Here is a 26073-nt window from a genome sequence, read left to right on the forward strand (position 1 = left end):
AGCTGGCACTGGGGGCTTTGGGAGGACCAGAAACAATTTATTTGAATATTCATCATTTTCTTAATGAATATGCAAATATGCAAATGAATGTTACCAGTCCTCCAAAAGCTCGTGAATGGATTTACTGGTTCCCATGTCAAAAAGTTTGGGAACCCCTGATATATAGCAAGTCTCAGACCCCAATGTAATGTTTTGCTTTTTGAAACAACATGATGTTGCACTGAGGTTTATACTCTAAAGATACAGCAGGTAAAATACAAAACAAATACATGACAAGGAACAGATCCTAACTCGAAGACCTTGCAACATAAGTGGTCTTTAGAAAGTATTTGAAGGACAGTAGGGAAGGCTCTTGGTGTACATGAGTGATATGTACCATCCTTCTGGGGCTGAATTGTTTTCTAATGTGGCTTTTCCACATGCTTCCTATAAAATGTTTTGGATCAACTCTGATTTCTTATCAATTATTCACTTTTGCACACAACCACAAGAACTCACATTTTAAAAAGCAGACGATAAGGCAACATTATTATGACAGTCTGTATCTCTAAGGTCATTCTTTTACAAAACTATAATGGATTTTTGTACAAAGTATGCCTTGTGCCATATCATTTAAAACTCATAATATGCTGGTCATTATTGTCCTGGTAAAATGTGTGTGGCAAGTTACAAGATTCTACAGTATAACATTACTGAGACATATTCTAAGTATAGAGAAGCAGGCAGAAACCAGTTCCTCACAGACAAAAGGCAAGCCTCAGTCAGGTGTCAACAAAATGAAAAGGACTATTGCCTGGTTATGTGACCATTCTTTGGCAGGAAAAAGAGAGGGAGGGAGAGAGAAATTTACATCTTAGCAAAGAAACTGCTGGAAGTTCCCATTACTAAGACTTTCTGTCTCCTGAACACCAGCTGGAGATGATTCTCAAAGAGGATTAAAAGATATAAAAATGGGGAACATAGATGCCCCAAATCATCTTCCCTTCTTCTCTACTCAAAGCATCAAAACAACTGAAGGACAAGGTAACCAACACTGAACAGCCAAGGTGGTCTTGGCTGAAAGGTCTCCAGTCAGTAAGACTGCTAAAGCGTGTGGTAAGAGAGACCTTTGCTTTGAATTAGTTTAGCATGTTAAATTACATATTAGATATATTTTACCTTTTTATTGTAACAAATTATGACATTAATATTTCATTACTTGTAATTATTTAAAAATCTGTTACTGTAGTTAATAAACTCATTTTCCTGTTTAATCTAAACCAGTATGTGTTTGAACTGAAGTGTTTGGGGAAACTTCACTTGGGAGAACAAGATTTGGGCATATCTTTTTCTATGAATGAAATGACAGACTTTATATGAGCTTTATATGAGCTTGTGTTGTCCAGGAGGGTACTGGACGCTACAAGATGCACATTTCTGGGAGAAAGTCTGAGTCTTGGGATCTGCTGGTTTTACCCTGCAGTGCAATTCATGAGTGGTTAATTATAGCACTTGTATAGTACAGCTGTAAGTGATTTACATGTTGAAGGCTGTGTGTGAACAGACCAGGAGTGGTTGCTTTCCCAGCGAAGCAGTGTCAGAGGCAACCCCGGATGGTGAACTGAGGAAGCTCAGCTGCCAGTCAGTTCAGATTGTGCCCTGGGTAATGTCACAGTTATAAAATAATGGTGCCTTTTAACAGCCCTTTTTTGAGGAGGATACACAGCTTTCTGAGGCTGCTGCTTATTCCTTTGGCCTTTTGCCAGCTCAGTTTCTGTGTCTTAGGGACAGAAAACAGTGTGAGGACCAACTTGCTGGAAATGTGTGCACTCTTTTGCACAATGCTCTGGTTGAGTGAGCCCACAGACTTTAAAAACTAAATAAGGGCCTTGCACTGTAGTCATCTAGCATTCACCATACACTCAATCATTAAGAGCCTTCCATGGATACAAGAGGGTATCAGAGCCCTGAAAATTCATGATCAACCACAGTCTTGATATCTCACACACTCCACTCAGAACACAGCCATTGGGACTCTCTGCACATTCCATTTTTGCCTTGTGCATTCCTACTGCTTTTCACACATGAAACAGCTATTAGATGAAAATAAATGGCGCTGTATTTCCCACTGGACTGTGCTTTGCCCATTCCTCTCAAAGGCTTCCTGTTTTTCCACAGCTACTCTAACATCTGTGAATGTGTTTTAATAATGGAACCTATTCAGATTAGTTTCTTATTACACATTGATGAATCACGCCTGTTTGGAGCTCTCTCAAGCTAAGGAAGAGTCACAATGTTTACCCAAATTCTCAATAAGCAGAGAGTCAATGATTGGTCCTGGATCCGCTCTACTATATAAATATTATGCAATTCTAGCCTTATCAATTTCTATATATTACATGAACTGCAGATAAAGCCAACTGTGTACATGCTTCCTTAAATAGATTGTAAGCCGGTTGCTTGATTCCTAGGTCCCTGACTTATGCTCAGGCCTGTAAGTACCGTTCTAGTGGCTCCGGTCAAACTGGGTACCCTGAAATCAGGGCAAGCAGCGATAAGCCCACTGTCCCACACAATTTTAATTAGATCACCTTTATTTGTGAATACAAACAACAGCATTATACCTTTTTGCTTAATAGTGTGTTCCTTTGCTTAGGGAAAGTTTCTTGTTACACAACGCTAATATATTTCTGCTTGCAGAAGGGGGAGGAAAATTAAACATTGTAATATGTTCTTGCAATGTGAAAGCTGATAGCAGAAGTCAATATTTAATGTACAAGTTACTATGAATGTTGTTTACATCCACAAGAACAGCTGGGGTGGAAATTAGTGAACAATCAGTAAAATCTTGTGAAGTGCTGAGCTCTCCCATCTACTATAATAGGATCTACCTATGCTTAGTGTCTCTCAAAATTTGGCCCAGTGCAATCAACCAGATTACATTTTTTTATTTAAAATTTGTTTAGATTTAATATTTTTATAATAATATAACAAAGCCCTTACTCAAACAGAAGCTCTGCTAGCCAGCTACCTTCAAAAGAGTATTCTTTCCATTCCTGCATCGTTCAGGGAAGCAAATGCTGAGACCTCAACAACAACAAAAAAACCTATCACACAGATGGCTAGTGCTGATGAAAGGTATCAAGCAGAGTTCTGTAGATTGTAAAGACTTACTCATTAACACAACAGGTATAGAATAATTAGCAAGAATGCAAGTTTCTTCAGAAAACAGCACCTCTGAGTATCTTCTCTGTCCTACACAATCTACCACTAGGCCAGAGGGGATTGTCTAGAGGCGATCCTGGCAATTACAGACCGGTAAGTCTAACTTCAGTACCGGGCAAATTAGCTGAAACAATAGTAAAGAATAAAATTGTGAGGCATATAGAAGGACATAATTTGTTGGACAAAAGTCAACATGGTTTCTGTAAAGGGAAATCATGTCTTACTAATCTAGTAGAATTCTTTGAAGGGGTTAACAAACATGCGGACAAGGGGGATCCAGTAGATATAGTATACTTAGATTTTCAGAAAGCCTTTGACAAGGTCCTTCACCAAAGGCTCTTGTGTAAATTACATGGCCATGGGATAAGAGGGAAGGTCCTTTCTTGGATTGAGAACTGGTTAAAAGACAGGAAACAAAGGGTAGGAATAAATGGTAAATTTTCAGAATGGAGAGGAGTAACTAGTGGTGTCCCCCAAGAGTCAGTCCTGGGACCAATCCTTTTCAACTTATTCATAAATGATCTGGAGAAAGGGGTCAGCAGTGAGGTGGTAAAGTTTGCAGATGATACCAAACTGTTTAGGATAGTCAAGACAGAATCAGACTGTGAGGGACTCCAAGAAGATCTCACCAAATTGAGTGATTGGGCAACAAAATGGCAAATGACATCTAATGTGGATAACTGTAAAGTAATGCACATCAGGAAAAATAACCCCAACTATACGTACAGTATGATGGGGACTAATTTGGCTATGACAAATCAGGAAAGAGATCTTGGAGTTATCCTGGATAGTTCTCTGAAAACTTCCACACAGTGTGCAGCGGCAGTCAAAAAGGCAAATAGGATGCTAGGAATTATTAAGAAAGTGATAGAAAATAAGACACAGAATATCTTACTGGCCCTGTATAAAACTATGGTACGCCCAAATCTTGAATACTGTGTACAGATGTGGTCTCCTCACCTCAAAAAAGATATTTTGGGCTTGGAAAGGGTTCAGAAAAGGGCAACTAAAATGATTAAGGGTTTGGAACGGGTCCCATATGAAGAGAGGTTAAAGCGACTGGGACTTTTCAGTTTAGAAAAGAGGAGACTGAGGGGGGATATGATAGAGGTCTATAAAATCATGAGTGGTGTGGAGAGGGCGGATAAAAAGGAACTATTTATTAGTTCCCTAAATAGAAGAACTAGAGGACACCAAATGAAATTAATGGGTAGCAGGTTGAAAGCTAATAAAAGAAAGTTCTTCTTCACGCAGCGTGTAGTCAACCTGTGGAACTCCTTGCCAGAGGAGGCTGTGAAGCCTAGGACTATAACAGAGTTTAAAGAGAAGCTAGATAATTTCATGGAGGTTAGGTCCATAAAAGGCTATTAGCCAGGGGATAGAAATGGTGACCCTTGCCTCTGTTTGTGAGAGGCTGGAGAAGGATGGCAGGAGACAAATCGCTTGATCATTGTCTTTGGTCCACCCTCTCTGGGGCACCTGGTGCTGGCCACTGTCGGCAGACAGGCTACTGGGCTAAATGGATCTTTGGGCCGTTCTTATGTTCTTATGACAAATGAGACTCAGAGGAGAGACACCAGTGAGTACCAATTGTGTGTTGATCATGGGAGAAGGGCTTCAGCCAAGAGGGCAGAGAAGAGATGGGGCGGTCTTGGGGGAATGGGTGGAGTAGAGGTAAGGTGGGGCCTGTGGCAGGGGGTTCCCTAGGCCCCATGCCTGTGGCGCTGAGGAGGGGTATATCCCAGGCCTTGTGCCCCCTAAGGGACGATCCTGCCTCCAGCAGCACTCTCTCAGACACAGTTCCTCCTGGTACTCTAAGCTGCACTCCTGCTAGTACACCCAGCTACCTCACTCTGCATTCAGCCCCGAAGCTATTCCCTGCCTGCACCCTGAACTACCCCACTCTTTGAACACAGCCCCTAGCTAATCCCTGGCTGCCTTCTGAGCTTGTTGAAAGGCTGAAAATTGTATATGAGGTCAGGTTGAGCCCTACTAACATATGTTCCCAGCAGGAAAAACATGGGCAAGGAAAAGCAGGCACATCCACCCCATTAAAAAGACTCCTGACCTATAAGTTACTTTATATTTTTATTTACAATATTTAATTTTTTTCTAATGAGCAGAGACTAGGATTGGGTCTTTATTTACACAGCACAGAAATTCAAATAAGACACTGAAAAGAAATTGAAAACATAATATAGTGTTCAAAGTTGGACAGTTATTTTGTTTTAAAATCAAATTACTCAATGTGTTTTAACAATTTTGCTAACGCTGAATTGCTTATTGTTCGATTTTATACACAATTGTGCTTTCCCTGTCTGAACACATTTTGCTCTCAATATTTGTTTTAAGTGCTTTACTAAAACTGCTTGGTTTCAAAAAAGCATTTATTTGAGTATCTATTGCTAAGGTTTTCTATCATTACAATTGTTTACATTGAAGTGAAAAGAAAACATATTGTTTATTTACAGTGTTACAGTTTATATAAAGGCAATAAATTCCTCAAGAAGTGTTAATAGTGGGGTGCAGTATCTGCACTGGGGGGCTTCCGGGAAAAAAGTTTGGAACCCCCTCAATTAGAGAAGCCGGGGAATATGCACTAACCTGTTGCAGAACAGGGCAAATGGAGAGCTGTAACTAGCTCCCTCGTACCTGCTCTTACCGCTCTGTGCCACACCGCATTAAGTGAATTTTAGCAACTGCAGATAATCTGTCGTAGTGCTTCCAACACTAGATAAAATATGACAGATCCCTTGAATGTAAAAAAACCTCTGATGTCTGAATGTTGAAACATTCAATGTGTCTAGACGTCTTAAAGAAGTGGAATTTTATACAGCTGCAACATTTGTCCTATGCTCTTTTAGTCTTATGCATGCACAGACATGCTTATCGCTCCTTTTTAGAATCTTTGCTCTGTCTGATTAATTTAATCAGCAGTTGCAAAGACAGGCTAAATACTGATAATTGTCAGAGGCAACTCAAGCGTTAAGAGATGTACCCTAGTACAAAAAGGGACCAATTTTCAGGCTATAACTTTTACTAGGGCTCACAATTTTTGTTAACCATGACTTGAATGCACAACATATTAGAATACTCATATGAAACCACTTTTGCTCATACAAATCCTTTAGATGTCAAAAAGGCTAGTTGCAAAGTCAATCATAGTGTGTGAGAAGTTGTGCATGCATAAAGGGAGGTCAGACTGAGATCCTTTAGAAAATTTACCACAAGTTGTCTATCAACTGTCTATAGTACAACACTTCTGAAGTTGAAACATTTCACCTTTCCTACAGCATTTGCATAATTCATTTTAATCATCTAGTTTTCCTTTTTAAATTAAGCAGAGTTACAAGCTTTCTGGGTAAAATTAGGTTTGAGGCGGTCTGATTAAAATGAAGACAAACATGACAGCAAACTGCTCAGAATATTAGAAGAGTCAGAGACTGCCTCAGCTGCAAAATATTTTTCTGTAGTCACTGAAATGAGAACAGGTATCAATAAATAACTATTTAGTTATAAATGGAAAATTGCTATTAATCTAGTATCTAAATAAAGACTAGATCTATTAGATGTGGAATTGTAGTGATAATATAATAAATAATAAAAATAGAAGAGCAAAGTGTATTTTTTTCTCCTTCATGCATATTCAACAATATTATTTGCTAGAGATCACCTTTAGGAAAAGAAGGAATTTCATTCTCCATTTTTATTCCATCCATGTTCTTTCCACTTGTACTGTCAACAAGGATGTCAATTAATGTAAAATGAAACTTTATAGCTGATATCAAAGGAACAAGCAGGAACATAGTTTGGTGTTCAGATTCTAGAATGAACTCACTATGCTGGCAGTGGGGAAAAATACTGTTTTTTATTGGTAAATGGAGTGCATTTGACCTAGAATTCAGTAAGGGGGAACAAACGGAATACCACACACTGACTGTTACAGTTTGAGTCTAACATTTTCTAAAGAAAACCTCTCCATTCTTCTAGCTCTGTTATTTAAGGAAAACAAAACTGTACCATCTCAGTAAGTCTATAGATATACCCACTTGCTACAGATAAATCAGTAATCACACATTCTTTTACCAAATAATGTCTAACCATATCCAAACAAACTGCTTTACTGAAACCAGTAGGACAAAATACACTTATGAAATAATCTGTTGTTTTAATAAAAGACTACCCAAAATATTCCCAAATACAGTGCTAAATCCCAAGGTCCTGATTCCGTTTTTATTCCATCTTTATGCAAACAAAATCTCTAAGACGTTAATGGAATTAACCTTTGTCAAATAAAGGTGAATAAGGAGTTTAGTATTTCTTTTATATTGGGTACAACTCTGGTCTAGCTTTATTAAATAACCAGCCCTGTTCAGCCACCGATTTTCAATACCCTTAAGAGATCACTAAAAGGTTCATGGGTTTCAACAATAGACTCACAGGGTAGATTGTGTTTTTGGCACCCTTTAGCCAAATGGATGAGGTATAAAATGAGAAACAGACTAGATGGGTGTGGAGGAATTCACTGTCTCTAGAATCTCAAAGAGAAATCCTAGATGACTGGACCAAAAATTCGTATTCAGGCAGCGTACACAGGTAGGTCTACCAAACAACATGACTAACATGTCACTTCTCTGGACTCTCATCCTCTCTCCAAGGGGAGAAATGAATACAGTGTGAAATGGTCTAGATTTACTTTTCTAAAAAATATTTACACATGCAAACACATGTCGGTATATGTTTGTTAGAGAAAGTAAGGTCAAAGAGGTGCACCTCGCACTTAGAACAGAAGATAGTGAGGTTTGTGATGGCTCTTAGTTCCTAGGGGAATTCATTCCATGGTCTTGGGCTGGCTCCCCCAAGAAATCTGTAGTCACCTGAATCGGTGAGCTTTACCCTTATTGAAGTAAGTTATGTTGTGCCTATAGTACCCTGGGGGCCCAGTTTGCTGGGCACTGAACAGATGCTAAATCCCTTCCTCGAAGGGATTCCTTACAATCCTTACAGTGCAGGACTAACAGTAAAAATGTTCCAGGTGAAAGTGATTTCACCATTTTTTTCCAAACAGACCTGGCCAATTGTGCAAGAAGACATGCTTAGGACATTCTTTTCTGGTACTGCATTAAGGTCTTCTCATGTCTTAAAGTGTGAGGATTTATAAAGCTTGTGTAAACACTGTCTGCATAAATGCTTCCCTGAGAGCTAGCTGGGAAAAAAGGAAGAGACTCTTGGTGTGTTTATGTATATACAGTTTGCTCCTGTCTTGCTTAAATGTCCTCGATACTCAGCTGATAGAGCTGTGCTTTGCTCATTGTAATCAACTTGGCTGGTGCTGGGTAACAAATTTTGTTAGTACTAAATGCAATGACTATAATTATTGTGGGAATACAGAAAAGAAAAACTGTGCTTAACCTGTCCCAAAGGAGGGAGACACTCACCATTTATAGAGGCTTGGCACATGCATGTAAATACAGTTTGCTCTTGTTTTGCTTAGATTTGCTAGATAGTCAGCTGATGGAGTGGTGCTTTGCTCATTGTAATCAATCTGGCTGCTGTTGGGTCACAAATTATGTCAAAACTATGTGCAGGAATTGTGAAATATGGTTACCAATGCTTGTAATTATTGTGGGAATACATAAAAGAAAGACTGTGCTTAACCTGTCCCAAAGGAGGTAAACCCTGTCAGTTTCAACAACCTCAGATGGGTAAGAGCTCGAATTTCTGAATTCTGTGAGGGTATGAGGGAAGGGCGGGATTCCCAACCAGCAGGCTACATGCCCTTAAGGGTCTGCTGCAAGGCTGGTTCAACCTGTTTCTCCCCACTGTTCCAAGAATAGAGCTAAACAGGCTCCATTAGGAGCCTCTTTTTTATTTTTAAATTGCTTCATTGGGGCTGAAATTTTTGTTCAAGACTGTGTTTGGGTCCAAGTGCTAAAATCACTGTGAACTGAAATCACTTGTGGCAGGACTGGATATCTGCCCAGAGCAAAAAATCACTAAGAAACAACCCTATGGGATGGCTGATGGGAGCAGCAATCAGATGGCTAGCAGGAAGTCAGTGAGTGGGTGGCCAGTAAAGTGACCAGCAGGAGCAGTCAATGGGCAGCCAGCAGGAAGACTGGCTGGATCAGTGAGCGTGGTGATATTACCCTCCGTCCCATGTATAATCAAAGAAGACTTCATGCAAAGGTACCTATGAACTCTGGGTCTGCACTGACCAGACATAACTTTGAGTGGGGCATTAAGAGGGAGAAGCATGCCACGAGAATTGGGGTATTGGACTCAAGAAATTGAAGCAAAGGACACTCCCCAGCAGGCTCTGGGGAAAGTGTTTGCTCGTGGGTTTGTTTGTTTACTAAAAGTAATCTAGCATTAATCTAAGAATAACAACACACACAGTATTTATAAAGAAACAAACTCTTTCTATCTTAGATCCTGTGCTTGCGAGAGGGGCAGAACAGCCTTAAAAGAATTGCCTTGCGAATGGGTAGAGTAAAATGTTCCCAGGTTGCTAGGTGGGGACTTGAACCAGTTTGGTTATATTATTGAAAAGAACCTCTTAAATATTGAACCTGGCCCTTTTTGCTGTCCACTACTATTAGCAGAAGAGCTATACTTGTAATTTCCATTCTAGCTAATATAATTCTCCTTATTTATTGCTCTAATCACCTTTGACCCTTACTAAGCTATTACCTCAATTACATCATATGGCAATGACTTCTACTGTTTCATTATCCTCCCCAAAAATAGTTACCTTGTATTCATTGCTGATTTGTTACTAGTGGTTTTTGAGTGCTTTTGAAAATTCCACCCTTTCAATAATTATACAGCCATCTATCATTTGGATAAGAGTTAGAATTAACAATATTTTAGGGCGAAGCTTCATGATCTGCAACCTCTTTACATGACCCTACATGGAAAAAAGTGTTGTAAACAGTATTACTTTTGCTACGAGGCAATAACTTCCTCACCGTGCTGTATAATTCCATGCTCCAACAGTCTACGGCCAAGTTGTTCTGCCTCAGTCCTTGCTGTGACTTCTCCTTCCTGGATCAGCCATTCAATAAACTCAGATGCCACAAAGGTCCGTTCATACTTGACTTCCTCCTCTTCTCTGGCTTGTAATAGTGTGTTCTCAGAATTCATCAGCCTGCCACACAAGAAAAAAAACAATATATAGGGAAAGCAGTTCTTCAGAAAGCAATTTCGAATCCATTTTAGTAGATGTCATTAGTAGTAAGCAAACAGATGCAATTTGTCATTGTCTAGCAAAGTTCTTAATTATAAATTGGCATGTGGAAAGAAAATTGAACAAAAACATTCTCAGGCTAAGCATGTAAAACTGGTAACTCCAATTCAGAAAGCAAAAGGGGCTGTTAACAGGTGTCTAAAGAGTCTTGAAACAGATCCTGTGAAATATATTTCCAAAAAATAACTGTCCCAATGTTATGATTACACATAGAGAAAACTGAAAACGTTTTTCTTTAACAATACTTGCCTTTACTTTGACTTGTGTGATCTTATGATGTTGAACTACGCCCAGCTGTCTTTCTGTTATGTCCTCCTTGATTTTATCAGCGTCATCAAGAACATTCAAGGCACTAGTGTACTAGGGTATATTACAGTTACCTTGTGCTCTCTTTGAGACAGCTACTTTGCTTGAAAGAAGTCAAATTTTGTTGTTCCTCTATTTTTAAAATACTTGTAACTCATTGTGCCAGAAGGCCCCAATCAAGATTGTGCTGGACAAAGTGGCAGCAACTGGGCCAATGAGGCCTATGCTAGAGGCCCCAGCCAACTAGACAAGCCCCAATCCCCCTCTCTGGCAGAAGTGCTATATGGATAGAGTGGGGCAAATCCCTGCACCTCAACCCTACTCCCTGGCAGGAGCACTGAGTAGGGGGACAGGGCAAGTCTCCATGTCCCTACTCTATATTCTTCACAGGAGTGCCAAATGGGAGGAGAGCGGTCTGCAGGCAGAACAGATGGGGAAAGGCCTCCACTTGCTCTGGCCCAGAGCCCCACAACTGGCTGGACTGTGTGTGTGTGTGTGTGTGTGTGTGTGTGTGTGTGTGTGTGTGTGTGTGTGTGTGTGTGTGAGAGAGAGAGAGAGAGAGAGACAGACAGACAACGTCCAAATGCTTACAGATCGAACGGTATTGGTTACAGAGTGATGAGCGTTTTGTAACAAAACAAAAAGATGGTAATCAGAATCCAGAAAATATTCCCCAACAAGGAGGATCATTGAATACTAGAACTGGAAGGGACCTCAAGAGGCCAAGTCCAGTCCCCTGCCCACAACGGCAGGACCAAGCACTGTCTAGACCATCCTTGATAGATGTCTATCCAACTTGCTCTTAAATATCTCCAGTTATGGAGATCCACCAACCTCCCTAGGCAATTTATTCCAGCATTTAACCACCCGTACAGTTAGGAAGTTTACCTAATGTCCAACCTAAACTTCCCTTGCTGCAATTTAAGCCCATTGCTTCTTGTCTTATCCTCAGAGGCCAAGGAGAACAATTTTTCTCCCTCCTCCTTGTAACACCCTTTTAGATATTAGAGATCGGCCATCATGTGTCCTCTCAGACTTCTCTTTTTTAAACTAAACAAGCTCAATTCTTTTAGTCTTCCCTCATAGCTCATGTTTTCTAGGCCTTTAATCATTTTTGTTGCTCTTCTTTAGACCTTCTCCAATTTCTCCACATATTTCTTGAAATATGGTACCCAGAACTGGTCACAAAACTCCAACTAAGGCCTAATCAGAGTAGAGTACTGTGGAAGAATGATTTCTTATGTTTTGCTCACAACAGTCCAAAAATCATATTTGCTTTTTTTGCAACTCTGTTGACTCATATTTAACTTGTAGCCCACTATGACCCCTAAATCCCTTTCTGCAGTACTCCTTCCTAGACAATCACTTCCCATTCTGTGTGTGTGAAACGGATGGTTTCTTTCTAAGTGGAGTACTTTGCTTTTGTCCTTATTAAACTTCACCATATTTATCTCAGACCATTTCTCTAGTTTGTCCAGAGCATTTTGAATTATGACCCTATCCTCCAAAGCACTAGCAACCCCTCCCAGCTAGGTATCATCTGCAAACTTAATAACCATACTCTGTATGCCATCACCTAAATCATTGATAAACATATTGAACAGAACCAGTCCCAAAAGAGACCCCTAAAGAACCCCACTTGTTATGCTCTTCCAGCATGACTGTGAACCATTAATAATTACTCTCTGAGTACAATTATCCAGCCAGTTATGCACCCATCTTAAAATAGCCCCATCTAGGTTGTATTTGCCTAGTTTATTGATTAGAAGATCATATGAGATTGTATCAAATGCCTTACTAAAGTCTAGGTATACCACATTCACCACTTCTTCCTTATCCACAAGACTTGTTATCCTATCAAAGAAACCAATCTGATGGCTTTGACATGATTTGTATTTTACAAATCTATGCTGGCTGTTACCTATCACCTTATTTTCTTCCAGATGTTTGCGGATTAATTCCTTAATTACTTGTTCCATTATCTTCCCTGGCACAGAAGATAAACTGACTGGTCTGTAGTTTCCTGGGTTGTTCTTATTTCCCTTTTTATAGATGGGCACTATGTATGCCCTTTTCCAATCTTCTGGTATCTCTCCTACCCCATTTCCACTTTTATTTTAACTTGTAACCCTACCCCATTTCCACTAGCATTCACTATGTTAGGCATCCCTTTGTCATCTAGCTTCTTGGTGAAGACAGAAACAAAGAAGTCATTAAACATCTCTTAACTTCATCACTGGGCCTCAGTGTTCTCCAGAAAGTACTGGCAAGTTCAGCACTGGGGCTTTTAAGGTAGGTCCACACTGCAGTAAAAGGCTTGCACTGATGCAGATGGCCTGGATCAGCCTTTCTCGGCTGACATGGCTCAGGTTGTGGGGTTAAACATTGCAGCATTCAAGCTCAGGCTGAAGTCCAAGCTATGAAATCCCACAATGGAGGTGGGTCTCAGAGCCTAAGCCCAAATGTCTATATACCAAAAATGTCTCTGGGACTCAGTACCGCAGATGTTTTTACTGCAGTGTAGACCCCAGACATCCTTTACAAACAATCCTTACAATTTTCAGTATAACTGCATAGTTAAGTTGGGAAGACAGGATAGCCCAGTGGTTAGGGCAGTAGCCTTGGTATTGAATTCAATCCTCTGCTCTCCCATAGACTCCCTGTGAATTAGGGCAAGTCACTTAGGCCCTGATTCTTAAAGGGAGGCACCTAACTTCCATTGAAATGAATGGGAGTTAAGCACTGCTTTGAGGATCTGAGTCTCTGTCTCTCTGTGCCTTGTATCCCCTTACGTAACAAGGGAATAATAGCTCTTCATTCATCCTTTGCTCTATTTATGCAGGCTTGCATTGCAGCACTGACTGCCTGATACAACCTCTTCTTTAAGGGGACCTTGTGGCCTGATTTACAAGTGTGTGCCACATTTCTCAGAATCAGCATAACAATCCTCCCAAATCTTCTAAAACCCTCCAGCTGGAGATGTTACAACACAATTATCCCACAGCCTCTCAACCTTTTTGCCCTTCTAGTTAGAAGCCAGAATGTGGTCCACATGTACATGAGCTTGCTTTCAAATTGCAAGAGCACCTACAGCTCATCTCAGCAGAAAAAAATAAGCATCTGTCCCTCCAGTTTTGTAAGTCCCAAGTCTTTGTAACCTCTGTATAAGATGTTGTTGATCACCTCTCTTTTGCACTGACTTCTTGGATACATGCATTACAACTGCAATGACCTGGGATCATTTTCAGATGTTAAATGACATGAAACTCAGCCCACAGAAGGTCTTTTTAAACACAAATTAATTTCCAGCTAATCTGAAGGGACATGACTCTACTCTAGATATATACAGGCAGTCCCCGGGTTACGTACAAGATAGGGACTGTAGGTTTGTTCTTAAGTTGAATTTGTATGTAAGTCGGAACTGGTACATATTGTAGGGGAAACTCTAGCCAAACATTTCTCCAGAGCTCAGTTTTATTCTCCCACACCTTACTTCCCTCAGTCCTTTATTCTCAAGCTGAGGTGTCTGCTGAGAAAAGCCGCTCCGCGTCTCCCTGGTCTGCTGGGGTGGGGGGCACTAGCTTTGCGTCTCCCTGGTTTGCTGGGGGGAAGCAGCTAGTGCGGGGTTGCCTCACCCCATTTGTAAGTAGGGATCCGATGTAAGTTGGATCCATGTAACCCAGGGACTGCCTGTATTGAAGTTGTTGATTTTATACTCCCTCAAATAACTATGTTTAAAGAGGTATACAAGCTCAGTGCTGATACTTAGTGGAAGATATCAGTATGGTGCACAATACTCAGGAATTGTGAAAGCTTCCTAAAACAAGAGAGGGGAGCTGCACCCCTCTGCTTGCTATGCTCGCCCAAACTGTGGGCCCTTCCCCCACTCTAACCCTTATCCTAAGCCGAAGCCCTATGCTGCTCCTTCTCCTTGAGCCCCCACACTGCCCCCCAATCACTCCTCTCTACCCCATCCCCTCATCACCTGCCCTTACAGCCAATAAAAGTGGTGGGGAAAGGGCCCCCGACCTCTCCGTTGTGGTGCCCCATATCACATTCGTGTTGGAAGAGCATGATATGTATATATTAACATCACCTCATCTGGGGAGAAGTTTAGAATTAATTAATGGGGGCATCAGAAAGTGATGCTATAGGAAGATATGGAGAATGCTCAATTAAAATCTACATTGGCTTAAGCCAGCAGTTCTCAAACTTTAGCAACTCAAGGACTTCCATTCTGATTTAAATGTTTTGTGGATCCCCAAACTCCTTCCTTGGCTCAGGCCCTGCCCTCACTCCATCCCTTCCACCCAAGGCTCCACCCCACCTCCTCCTGCCCCTCATTCCACCCCTGTTCCTTCTCTTCTCCATCTCTTTCTATCCCCTCCCCGAAATGCACCACATCCTCACTCCTTCACCACCTTTCCAGCACCTCTTGCATGGCACGAAACAGCTTTTCCCTGGTGTCCAGGATGAACTGGGAGGGAGGACGGGAGGGACAGGAGTTGATCAGCAGGACCAGTGAACCCCCTAGAATACCCTTGTGAAGCCCTAGGAAATGCTGATTTACATTGATAGGTACAACACATACAATCAGTGGACCGCTGGGGCTCCGCATACATTTTTACACATGTAAAGGGCTCCGGAGCCCAAAAAGTTTGAGAACCGCTGTTCTAGGACAAACCCAAAACCAGGAGTGACATTCTGGGGTGCAATCTATGCCAGTGATAGCCTATGTTATCACCAGCCCTGTAACCTGGCATTCCCTGCCAAAGCCTTACTGCTGAAGTGCCCAACAGGGATTGCACACAAACAGCCACCAGCAAACAGGTGCTACTGAGTGTCTGGGGGTAACTGCAGCCTGCCAACCACACCTGGCATACCCTCTGACTTTTACCAGCCTTGGTTACTTCTGAAGGATGACCTCAACACACATTCCAATCCTGGATTTTCCCCCAATAATGTAAGTTCTGTCTTCATGTCAAGATTCTTCCCCAAAGTACAATGGTTACTTCTTTTGCCTTCTTAAGTGAGAGGAATGAGATGGACAGAGAGAGGATAACTTGTTTGCTCCTCACTTTGATAGCTCAGACGCCTTCATAAAAGTTTTTTTTTTTTTCAGTTCAAAGTAAGGAGACATGAAAGTCTGGTGGGGAAGGAAGTTTGCTATGTTTTTTAGTAAGATACAGATCTGTTTGTTCCTGCCTCCTTTTCTTGCCAAAATCCACTTCATAGCTGATGGCCCAGTAGCTTTGATGACACCTGGTGAGGAGTCAACTTGTCCTTTGACTTTGAGAAACACATTTACCCACTCACCAGACTTGTCTGGTAAATGCACTTCAGTATTCATTTCATCTCATGCTCATAATTTCACAAAAAATGTTACATACATTTTACCATCATACTACTGACCAGTGATAGAAATGTAGCCGTGTTAGTCTGGGGTAGCTGAAGCAAAATGCAGGACAATGTAGCACTTTAAAGACTAACAAGATGGTTTATTAGATGATGAGCTTTCGTGGGCCAGACCCACTTCCTCAGATCAAATAGTGGAAGAAAGTAGTCACAACCATATATACCAAAGGATACGATTAAAAAAAATGAACAAATATGAAAAGGACAAATCACATTGCAGAACAGGAGGGGGATGCGGGGGGGGGGGGAAGGAAGGTAGGTGTCTGTGAATTGAAGATATTAGAGGTAGGGAGAGTGGGATGTTTGTGAGTTAATGGTATTAGAGGTGATAATTGGGGAAACTATCTTGGTAATGGGTGAGATAGGACTCAACAAACATTTGAACTTTTTGGAAAGTGTCGAATTTTAACATGAATGACAGTTCAGAGGATTCCCTTTCAAGTGCAGATGTAAAAGGTCTTTGTAGCAGAATGCAGGTGGTTAAGTCATTGAGAGAGTGTCCTTTCTGGTTAAAATGGCAAGAAACTGTTTTCTCTTTGTGATCTTGTCTGATATCTGTTTTGTGGGCATTAATCCTTTGGCGAAGTGTCTGAGATGTTTGTCCAATGTACATAGCAGACGGACACTTTCGGCACATGATAGCATAGATTATATTTCTGGATGCGCAGGAATATGTGTTCTTGATCTTATAACTCACTTGGTTAGGTCCAATAATGGTATCAGCAGAATGAATATGTGGACAAAGCTGGCAACGGGGTTTGTTGCAAGGGAAGGTACCAGGGTTGGTATTAGTGTGGTATGTCCTGTGGTGGTTGGTAAGAATCATCTTGAGATTAGGTGGTTGTCTATAGGAGACTATGGGTCTGTCTCCCAGAGCCTCTTTGAGTATGGTATCCTGTTCCAATATAGGCTGTAGTTTATTGATAATGTGTTGGACAGGTTTAAGTTGGGGGTTGTAGGTGATGACAAGTGGTGTTCTATTGTTGGTTTTCTTGGGTCTGTCTTGAAGTAGATAGTTTCTAGGTATTCGTCTGGCTCTTTCAATTTGCTTTTTTATTTCTCTGGGTGGGTAGTTGAGATTTATAAATGCTTGGTAGAGATCCTGAAGCTTCTGGTCTCTGTCAGTGGGATTAGAGCAGATGCGGTTGTATCGAAGGGTTTGGCTATAGACGATGGATCGTGTGGTGTGTTCTTGATGGGAGCTGGATGCATGTAGGTAACTGTATGAGTCGGTGGGTTTTCTGTAGAGAGTGGTGTCTAATTTTCCATTGTTGATTTGTACGGTGGTGTCCAGGAAGTGGATCTCTCGTGTAGAATGGTCCAGGCTGAGGTTGATGGTGGGGTGTAGGTTGTTGAAATCTCTGTGGAATATCTCCAGTGTTCTGGAGTAATAACTACTGACCAGTGAGTTATTAGTTGTCAAATAATACCTTACAAGCATATTTTGTACAAAGATGATGACAATAGTGTCTAGGGTGTAAATAAAGGAATGCATTCTGTCACAGCCATGGGCGCTGATTCTATGGGAGCTCTGAGGCTGGCATGCTTACAGGGACAAATTAGTAGTGCAGAGCACCCACCAGCGCCAAGCTCTCCTCCCCTTCCAATACCTACACACCTCTCACATGCTAGGAGCCCTGCGTTTACTAACCTTTCAGAGTACTACAAATAGCTAATTCATAGACGTGATTCTCCGGAAAATAAGCCCTTTTCTGGAGGATTTCTTATTCCTACTTGAAAGTAGCATATTTTCCGGAGAATCACGTCTAGACTGGTGCTTTTCTCCGGCTTATCCCCAAACTGGAAAAAAGCGGCAGCCATGTAAATGCAAATGCCGCGGGGGATATTTAAATCCCCCGCAGAATTTGCAATTCCGAAGTCTACATTAGCATCCCTTTTCCGGAAAGGGGTGCCAATGTAGACGTAGCCAGAGAGTTCAAGCTCTGGAAGGGAGGGGAGGAGCAGGGACAGGGCATGCTCGGGGAAGGAGGCAAAGACAGGGTGGAGCATGGCTGGGAAGAGGAGGGGAAGGGGTTTAGTGGAAGGGATGAAGTGGAGGCGGGGCTTGGAACAGAGGAGGGCACTAGCAGCCCCCGGCAAAATGAGAAGTCTGCGTGTCTGGTAACAGAAGTAACATAAAAACACAATACATAAGAAGCAGAACAGACTTTCCAGACCACTGATACATTTGCATAGCCCTTATTCTTCCTTTCAGGGTTTTTTCATTTCTTTTAAAAATACAGTTAAGCAAGTTTTAGCTCCTGACCGCATAGTATGGCTGCATCCAGAACTCTTAAGGAGCTTCTTCAATTATGCCTTGGTCCACCAATATATATAAAAACACACACACACAAAAAGCAACCAAGCTTTTCAAGCCAGCTGTTGCACGAGAATTGGTTGCCCAGGCTCTTCAGGCACCAAATAAAAATTCTTTACAAAGCCTCTGTTAATTGTTCTTTCATATATCTATAATTACTGTGTCTGGCTGATGACAGAGGCAGATAGAAAGGTCCCTGCAAAAGAGATGCTAATGACTGAATTTACAGAGCTACAAAAGAATCTGGAAAAATATCAAGTGAAAAACATTCAGCTTGATATTTCACACTATTTTCCAAGAGCTCAGAATGGAACTGCTACAGATTAGAATTTGTGAACAAGCAGACATGACAAATTGACAGTTTAACAAACTCAGAAATAAGACTGTCAGCTAGTGTACTTCACCCTAACTCCTCTGACTTCAACAAAACTATACCAGACTACAAAAGATAAGGATATATTTTATCCTTATCAGCCAAATTTTAAACAGGTTTTAAGATGGTTAGAGATAAAAATAAATCATTTAAAAAATTGGAAGTCAAATCCTACTCAGGGGAAAAAAAGAAAGGAGAATAAATTCTGGCAACGCGAGTAGACAAGTATAAACTGGCAGACCAGAAGCTTGGAATGAATAATAGGGGAAGGATCACTCAATGATTTCCTGTTCTGTTCATTTTCTCTAAAGTACCTGGCATTAGCCACTGTTGAAAGTTAGAATATTGGGTCAGATGGACCATTGGTCTTATCCTATCTGGCCGCTCTTATGTAGCAAAAGAGGCAACTAAGGGGAAATATGATCGAGGCCTACAAAATCATGACAGGTTTGGAGAAAGTGAATAAGAAAATGTTATTTATCTCTTGATATAACACACGAACCAGGGGCACCCAATGGAAAGCAGTCCTGTCCACAGGACGGACTGGGGCAATCACCTGGACCCCTTGCTTTCAGCAGCCCTGCACTTCAGGGGGACATGGAATCCAAAGCGGTGGTGGCCTGGCACAAGCAGCAGTGAGCAACCCAGCCCCAGCCCACACCACTCAGCTCCACCCTACCAGCTGTCAGTGTCACTCAGGGGAAGGGATGGAATCCAGAAAGAGATGGTTTGGGGACTCGGAGGAAGGGGTAAAATAGGGGTGGAAAGTGGGTATAACAGGGGTGGGAAAAGGCAGGGAAAAGGAGCAAAGTGGGGGCTGGGCCTATAGCAATGTGGGGGCAGTATCCCGGGCTCTATACCCCTCTAGGGACAGCTCTGCCCAATGAAATTAACAGGCAGCAGGTTTAAAACAAACATAAGGAAGTACTTCATATAATGAAAAGTCAACTTGTGGAACTTGTTGCCAGGAGATGTTAAGGACAACAATAATATACAGTAGACTTCCGATAATCTGGAACCTATGGGATTTAGGTGGTGCCGGATTATCAAATATGCCGGACTATCAGGAAGTACTATAAAATGGTTATATATATATATATATATATATATATATATATATATATATATACACACACACACACACTGTATACATTATATACTGTATATAAAGTGTGGTTATATATATATATATATATATATATATATATATATATATATATATATATATATATATATATATATATATACACACACACACTGTATACATTATATACTGTATATAAAGTGTTCTTAACACTTTTTATTGTACATACTATATACAGTATACTGCAATGTTTTAGTTTTTTAAGCCTTTTTTACCCTTTTTGCTCAGTTCAGCTGCTGCCGCTGTTACCTTATGTCTCATTTTTTGCCGAAGCACACTCACTAGGCTCTTGCCATTTTGATGCCGGACTATCAGGAGTGCTGGACTATTGGATGCCAGACTATTGGAGTTTTACTGTACTGTAACTGTTCAAAAAAGAATTTGGTAAGTTCATGGAGGATAAGTCCACCAATGGCTATTAGCAAAGATGGGTTAGGAGCTGCATCCCCTTGCTCTGGCTGTCCCTAAAACTCTCATTGCTAAAAGCTGGAACTGGATGACAGGAAATGGATCACTTGCTAATTGCTCTGTTCTGGTTCATTCCCTCTGAGGCTACGTCTAGATGGCAAGCTTCTTCTGGAAGCAGCTTTTCCAGAAGAGATTGTCTGGAAAAGCTTATTTTGAAAGAGAGCATCCACACAGCAAAAGCACAATGAAAAAGCAATGTGCTTTTTTGAAATACAGTGTCCACATTGATTGGATGCTATCTCGCATTTAAGTTGTGATTAGTAAGGATGGAGTGGCCACTAGGGCATCTGTGTTATTTCCTGGAGGCCTCTTTTTTTGAAAGAACTCCCTCTTCTGTGTCCACACATGCCTTTTTCCAAAAAAGCTTTTTAGGAAAAAGGATTCTTCCTCATAGCATAAGGTTTACCACTGTCAGAAAAACCCCTCCATTCTTTCGATTTGCTGTTGAAAGAACTCAATGGCAGAGTAGATGTAAGTATTGTTTTTCTGGAAAAACAGCCATTTTTCTGGAAAACCTCTGCAGTGTAGATGCATCCTGAAACATTTAGCGCTGGCCACTGTCTGAAGACAAGATACTAAGATAGATAGATCATTAGTCTGTTCTATGATGGCAATTTTTATAAAAAGGCAGATAGCTGACAGATTTCTTCATCAAATAGTTGCTAAATCAACAAATGGTGAAGCCATTTTAGATTTAGTATTGATGAATAGTGAGGACCTCGTAGAACAACTGGTTATAGAAAACAACCTTGGTTTGAGTGATCATGTGCTAATTAAGTTTAAATTAAATGGAAGAATAAGCAAAATAGATCTTCAACAAGGATCTCTGATTTCAAAAGAGCTAACTTTAATAAATTGAGGGAATCAGTTAGGAAAGTGGACTGGACTGAAGAACTCAAGAATTTGAATGTAGAGGGCATTGGAGTCAAAGTTGCAGAAGTTACCTGAAGCTGGCATCCTTAGCAAGGTGTGAGGGAGGAGGAGGGGAAAGAAAAGAAATGTGTAGGGATGGGTTGAAGACCAAGCTGAATGAGCAAGCATCTCAAACAGGTGATTAAGAGAAAGCAAAAAGCTGTCAAGGAAAGGAAGATGTGAGGGATCAGCAAGGAAAGCTTCCTCTTGGAGGTCAGAAAGTATAGGAATAAAGTAAGAAATGCCAAAAGCCAAGCAGAGTTAGACCGTGCGAAGGGAATTAAAACCAACAATAAAGGTTCTATAGCCATATAAATAAGGAGAAAAAAAGGAGAAAACAAGGAAAAAAGTGGAACCACTATGCAGTAAGCATAGGGTTGAGATTAAAGATTATCTATGCATGGCCCAACACCAAAACAAATACTTTGCCTCCGTTTTTAATGAGGCTAATGAGGATATTAGGAGTCTAAGGGCAATGAAAGTATGGAGGTAGAAATTACCACATCCATGGTGAAGTCAGACTTAATGGGACCAAATCAGAGGTCCCAGATAATATCTCTGTAAGAATATTAAAGGAACTGTCTCATAAAATTGCAACCAATAGCAAGGATTTTTAATTAATCTGTTAATTCAAAAGTTGTATCCTATGATTGGAGAATTGCTAATATTGTCCCTATTTTTAAGAAAGAGATAAAAAGGAAATGACAGGCCAATTAATTGGGCCTCAGTTGCATGCAAGATATTGGAAAAAATATAAAAGAGAAAGTATTAAGGATATGGAGGTGAATGGTAACTGGGATAAAATACAACACGGTTTTATAAAAGATAGATCATTCGAGACAAACCTGATTTCCTCCTTTGAAAAGATAACTCATTTTTTAAACAAAGAAAATACCGTAGATCTAATCTACCTGGATTTCAATAAGGCATTTGGTAGAGTTAAACATGGGAAATCATTGGTTAAGTTGGAGAAGATGGGAAATAAGATGAGAACTGAAAAATGGATAAGGAACTGGTTAAAGGGTAAACTACAATCGTCATACTGAAAGGTGAACTGTCAGACTGGAGTAAAGTTACTAGTGCAGTTCCTCAGGGATCAGTTTCAGAACCCATCTTATTTAGCATTTTTATTACTGACCTTGGCATCAAAAGTGAGATTGTGCTAGTAAAATTTGAAGATGACACAAAGTTGGAAGGTATTGCCTATATGGAGGAGGGCCATAATACCATACAAAAAGATATGGATCACCTAGTAAACTAGAGTAATAGAAATGGGATGACATTTAATTGTGCAAAGTGCACAGTCATGCATTTAGAGACGAATAATATGAATTTTTGCTCTAAGCTGGGGATTTACCAATTGGAAGTGACAAAGGAGGGAAAAGACCTAGGTGTACTTAGTGTTTGATAACAGGATGATTATGAGCTGTCGATATGATGCAGCTATGAAAAAAAGGCTAATGCAGACTTAGGATGCATCATGTGAAGTGTTTCCAGTAGAAACAGCGACGTGTTAGTATCATTACACAAGGCACTAGTGAGATTCCATCTGGATTACTGTTTGCAATTTTGATCTTCCAAGTTGAAGAAAAAAATTAATTCAAACTAGTGCAGAGAAGGGCTACTAGGATGATCCAAGGAATCAAAAAATAACCTTAGGAGAGAGACTCAAAGAGAGTGGCTTGTTTAGCCAACAAAAAGAAGGCTGAGGGAAGATATGATTGCTCTGTATAAATTCATCAGAGGAATAAATACCAAGGAGGAGAGGAATTAAATTTAAGTTAAACAACAATATGGAAATAAGTACAAATGGCTATAAACTATCAATGAGTATAGGCTTGAAATTAGACAAAGGTTTCTATTCATCAGAGGAGTGATGCTCTGGAACAGCCTTCCAAGGGAAGCAGTGGGGGGCAAAAAACCTAACTGGCTTCAAGACTGAGCTTGATAAGTTTATGGAGGGGATGGTATGATGGGGCTGCCAACTATAGCATGTTGCCCACCGGAGACTGCCAGTAGAAAAAAATCCCCAACTGCTGGAAACAGGACACTAGGGCTACGTCTACACTGGCATGAATTTCCGAAAATGCTTTTAACGGAAAAGTTTTCCATTAAAGCATTTTCGGAAAAGTGCGTCTAGATTGGCAGGATGCTTTTCCGCAAAAGCACTTTTTGCGGAAAAGCGTCTGTGGCCAATCTAGATGCGGTTTTCCGCAAAAAAGCCCCGATCGCCTTTTTCACGATCGGGGCTTTTTTGCGGAAAACAGTACTATGCTGTCTACACTGGCCCTTTTGCACGAAACTCTTTCGGAAAAAGACTTTTGCCCAAATGGGAGCAGCATAGTTTTTCTGGGAAAGCACTGAAGATTTTACATGAGATCGTCAGTGCTTTTCCTGAAATTCAAGCGGCCAGTGTAGACAGCTGGCAAGTTTTTCTGGAAAAGCAGATGATTTTCCGGAAAAACTTGCCAGTCTAGACACAGCCCACGAGTGCATCTACACAGCAAAGTTATTTTGGAATAACGGCTGTTATTCCAAAATAACTATGTGAGCGTCTACACAGCAATTCCATTATTTTGAAATAATTTTGGAATAAGAGGAGGCTTATTCTGACTTCTGTAAACCTCATTCTATGAAGAATAACACCTATGCCAAAATAGTTATTTCAGAATAGGGGCTGTGTAGACGCTCCACTTCTGCTATTTTGAAATAGCCCCTCGCCAGGGCCATTCTAACTTATTCCTTCCCCGGTGCCTCCTGGGGCTCTAAATCAAAATAACACATCTACGTTAGGGAAGCCTGCCTCAGACTAATTTTAAGGATTCCCTGCAGTGTAGACGTGCTATTGAAATAAGCTATTTCAGAATAACTATTACAGAATAGCTTATTCCAAAATAAATGTGCAGTGTAGACATTGCCTAGATGGGAAGGGTTCTGAGTTACTGCTTAGGATTCTTTCCCAGGTATTTGCTTCATGGGTCTTGTCCACATGCTAAAGATCTCACAGGCACCGACTTTCATTTTTCTGGGTGGGTGCTTCATCACTCCTCTGTGCCGCCGTCACTCTGCCCCTTTCCCCAAAACCACATCCTTGCTCCATCTCTTACCATATATGCTCTGTCTTCTTCTCCCAGTACTTCCCTCCTGCTGCTGTACAGCTGATTGGTGCAGTAGCTGACGGGTGCTGAGCAACCACTATTTTTTTCCATGACATTTCCAGCCCCGGTGCACCCACAGAGTTGATGCCTGTGGTCTAACTGATCACACCTAGGGTCAGAAAGGCACTTCTCAGATGGCCCCAAGTTGCTGCGATGAGAGAGGACTGGGGTTGTCCTTTCTCCCTGCCTGCATACTGAACCTCTCATCCCGTCCCCATCCCAGAGCAATGATTTAAATGAAGAAAAACAAAACTTATTTGAGTTAAGGACCTGAGCGATGCCAGGTAAATCTTCTAGTCCATATATATGTGCTCATACTGGATGAAATGTATCCTGTCTCCTTCCAAGGACTGAGGGTTCAGCTCCCAGTGCTTGTGTACTGGGTATAGGAGGCATTTGTCAAAAGGTTGACAGAGTAAGAAATACCTTCTTGCTGAATGAATCAATTTTGTTGTTCATGCAGTAACTTTCTTATCTTAATTCATGCTCCTCATAAATAATCCACAGAAGGTACAAATCTGTATGTGATGACAGTAGATATTTTTTGTCAAGCACAAACTGTCCTGGATTCTGAATATTAATGGTGCTTGTATTCAATTGAGAGAGGGAGGAAGGGAGGAGGAAAGAATAACATTTGAAAGCACTAAACCCAACTAGCCCATATTAAGGTCAGCAAAACACCAACAGATCTTTGACATTGATTTTAAAAATCTGTAATAATAAAATGTACAGGATTCAGATTAACTTTGCTGGGTCAATATTTAGCATTGATTCATTGCTTTGAAATCAGAATTGCAGGCGTTTTGATGAAAGGTATGAAATACTGGTCATGGGAAGTAACCTTACATCCTCCACATGCTATATGGCAGCGGTTCTCATCAGTGAGTCAAACACTATGCTTCCTTCATCCACCTTAGAATTACTATTTGACCCCTTTCTCCAGCAATGTAAGTAGATCTGTATAAAAAAAGTTTACTTCAGTCATAGAACTAGGTCTTTTTACACTGGTACCAGTACTGCAACTTTTCACTGTAAAGTTTATCAAATGAGACTTTATAGTGCTTAGGTGTGTTTATAGGTGCTTAGCATTATAATAACTCTACAGCTCTACTTTGCTTCCTGGAGGGATTCAATAGGTAAGCACCTCTCATCTCAAACTACTTTATAAACATATGCTCGATAAAGCATATCTGTCCTTGGAATGAAGAGTGGCAGCTAGTACACAGCAGACCGGGGGGCGGGGGGGAATTTTAGCTAAGTAAATTGCAGCAAACCTAGATTATTACAAAATGTGCTATAGGATTAGGTATTGGATTATGAAGACCAGCTAGGCCCTTGTTTAAGTTCTCATCTGAAAGAGCCCACACAACCAAGTGTAAGTATATCTGCTTATCTAATAGGTTGACCTAGGTCTGGGATCAGTGAGCACAGGCACTGCAAAACTGATGCCAACTGCTAAGCATTCCCTCCAGAAATAAAGTGACACCTGTTTTTTTTCCTATGGCAAGAAAGAAATAGTTGCTGTTG

At 40.8% G+C, this 26073-nt stretch overlaps 1 protein-coding gene across 5 annotated transcripts in view; it reads right to left on the reverse strand.

Moving 5' to 3' along the window:
- The window catches only part of DEPTOR (DEP domain containing MTOR interacting protein), a 130147-nt gene that overhangs the window by 53214 nt on the left and 50860 nt on the right, over positions 1-26073 (reverse strand). For all 5 annotated transcript variants that reach the window (XM_075920181.2, XM_025178687.3, XM_014580813.4 and 2 more), the window contains exon 5: positions 10176-10354. In XM_075920181.2, coding sequence (XP_075776296.1) covers positions 10176-10354 — 179 coding nt within the window. The remainder of the gene's footprint in view (positions 1-10175; positions 10355-26073) is intronic.

The sequence above is a fragment of the Pelodiscus sinensis genome, chromosome 2 (genome assembly GCF_052426305.1).
Source record: "Pelodiscus sinensis isolate ZL-2025 chromosome 2, ASM5242630v1, whole genome shotgun sequence".
NCBI classification, from domain to species: domain Eukaryota; kingdom Metazoa; phylum Chordata; order Testudines; family Trionychidae; genus Pelodiscus; species Pelodiscus sinensis.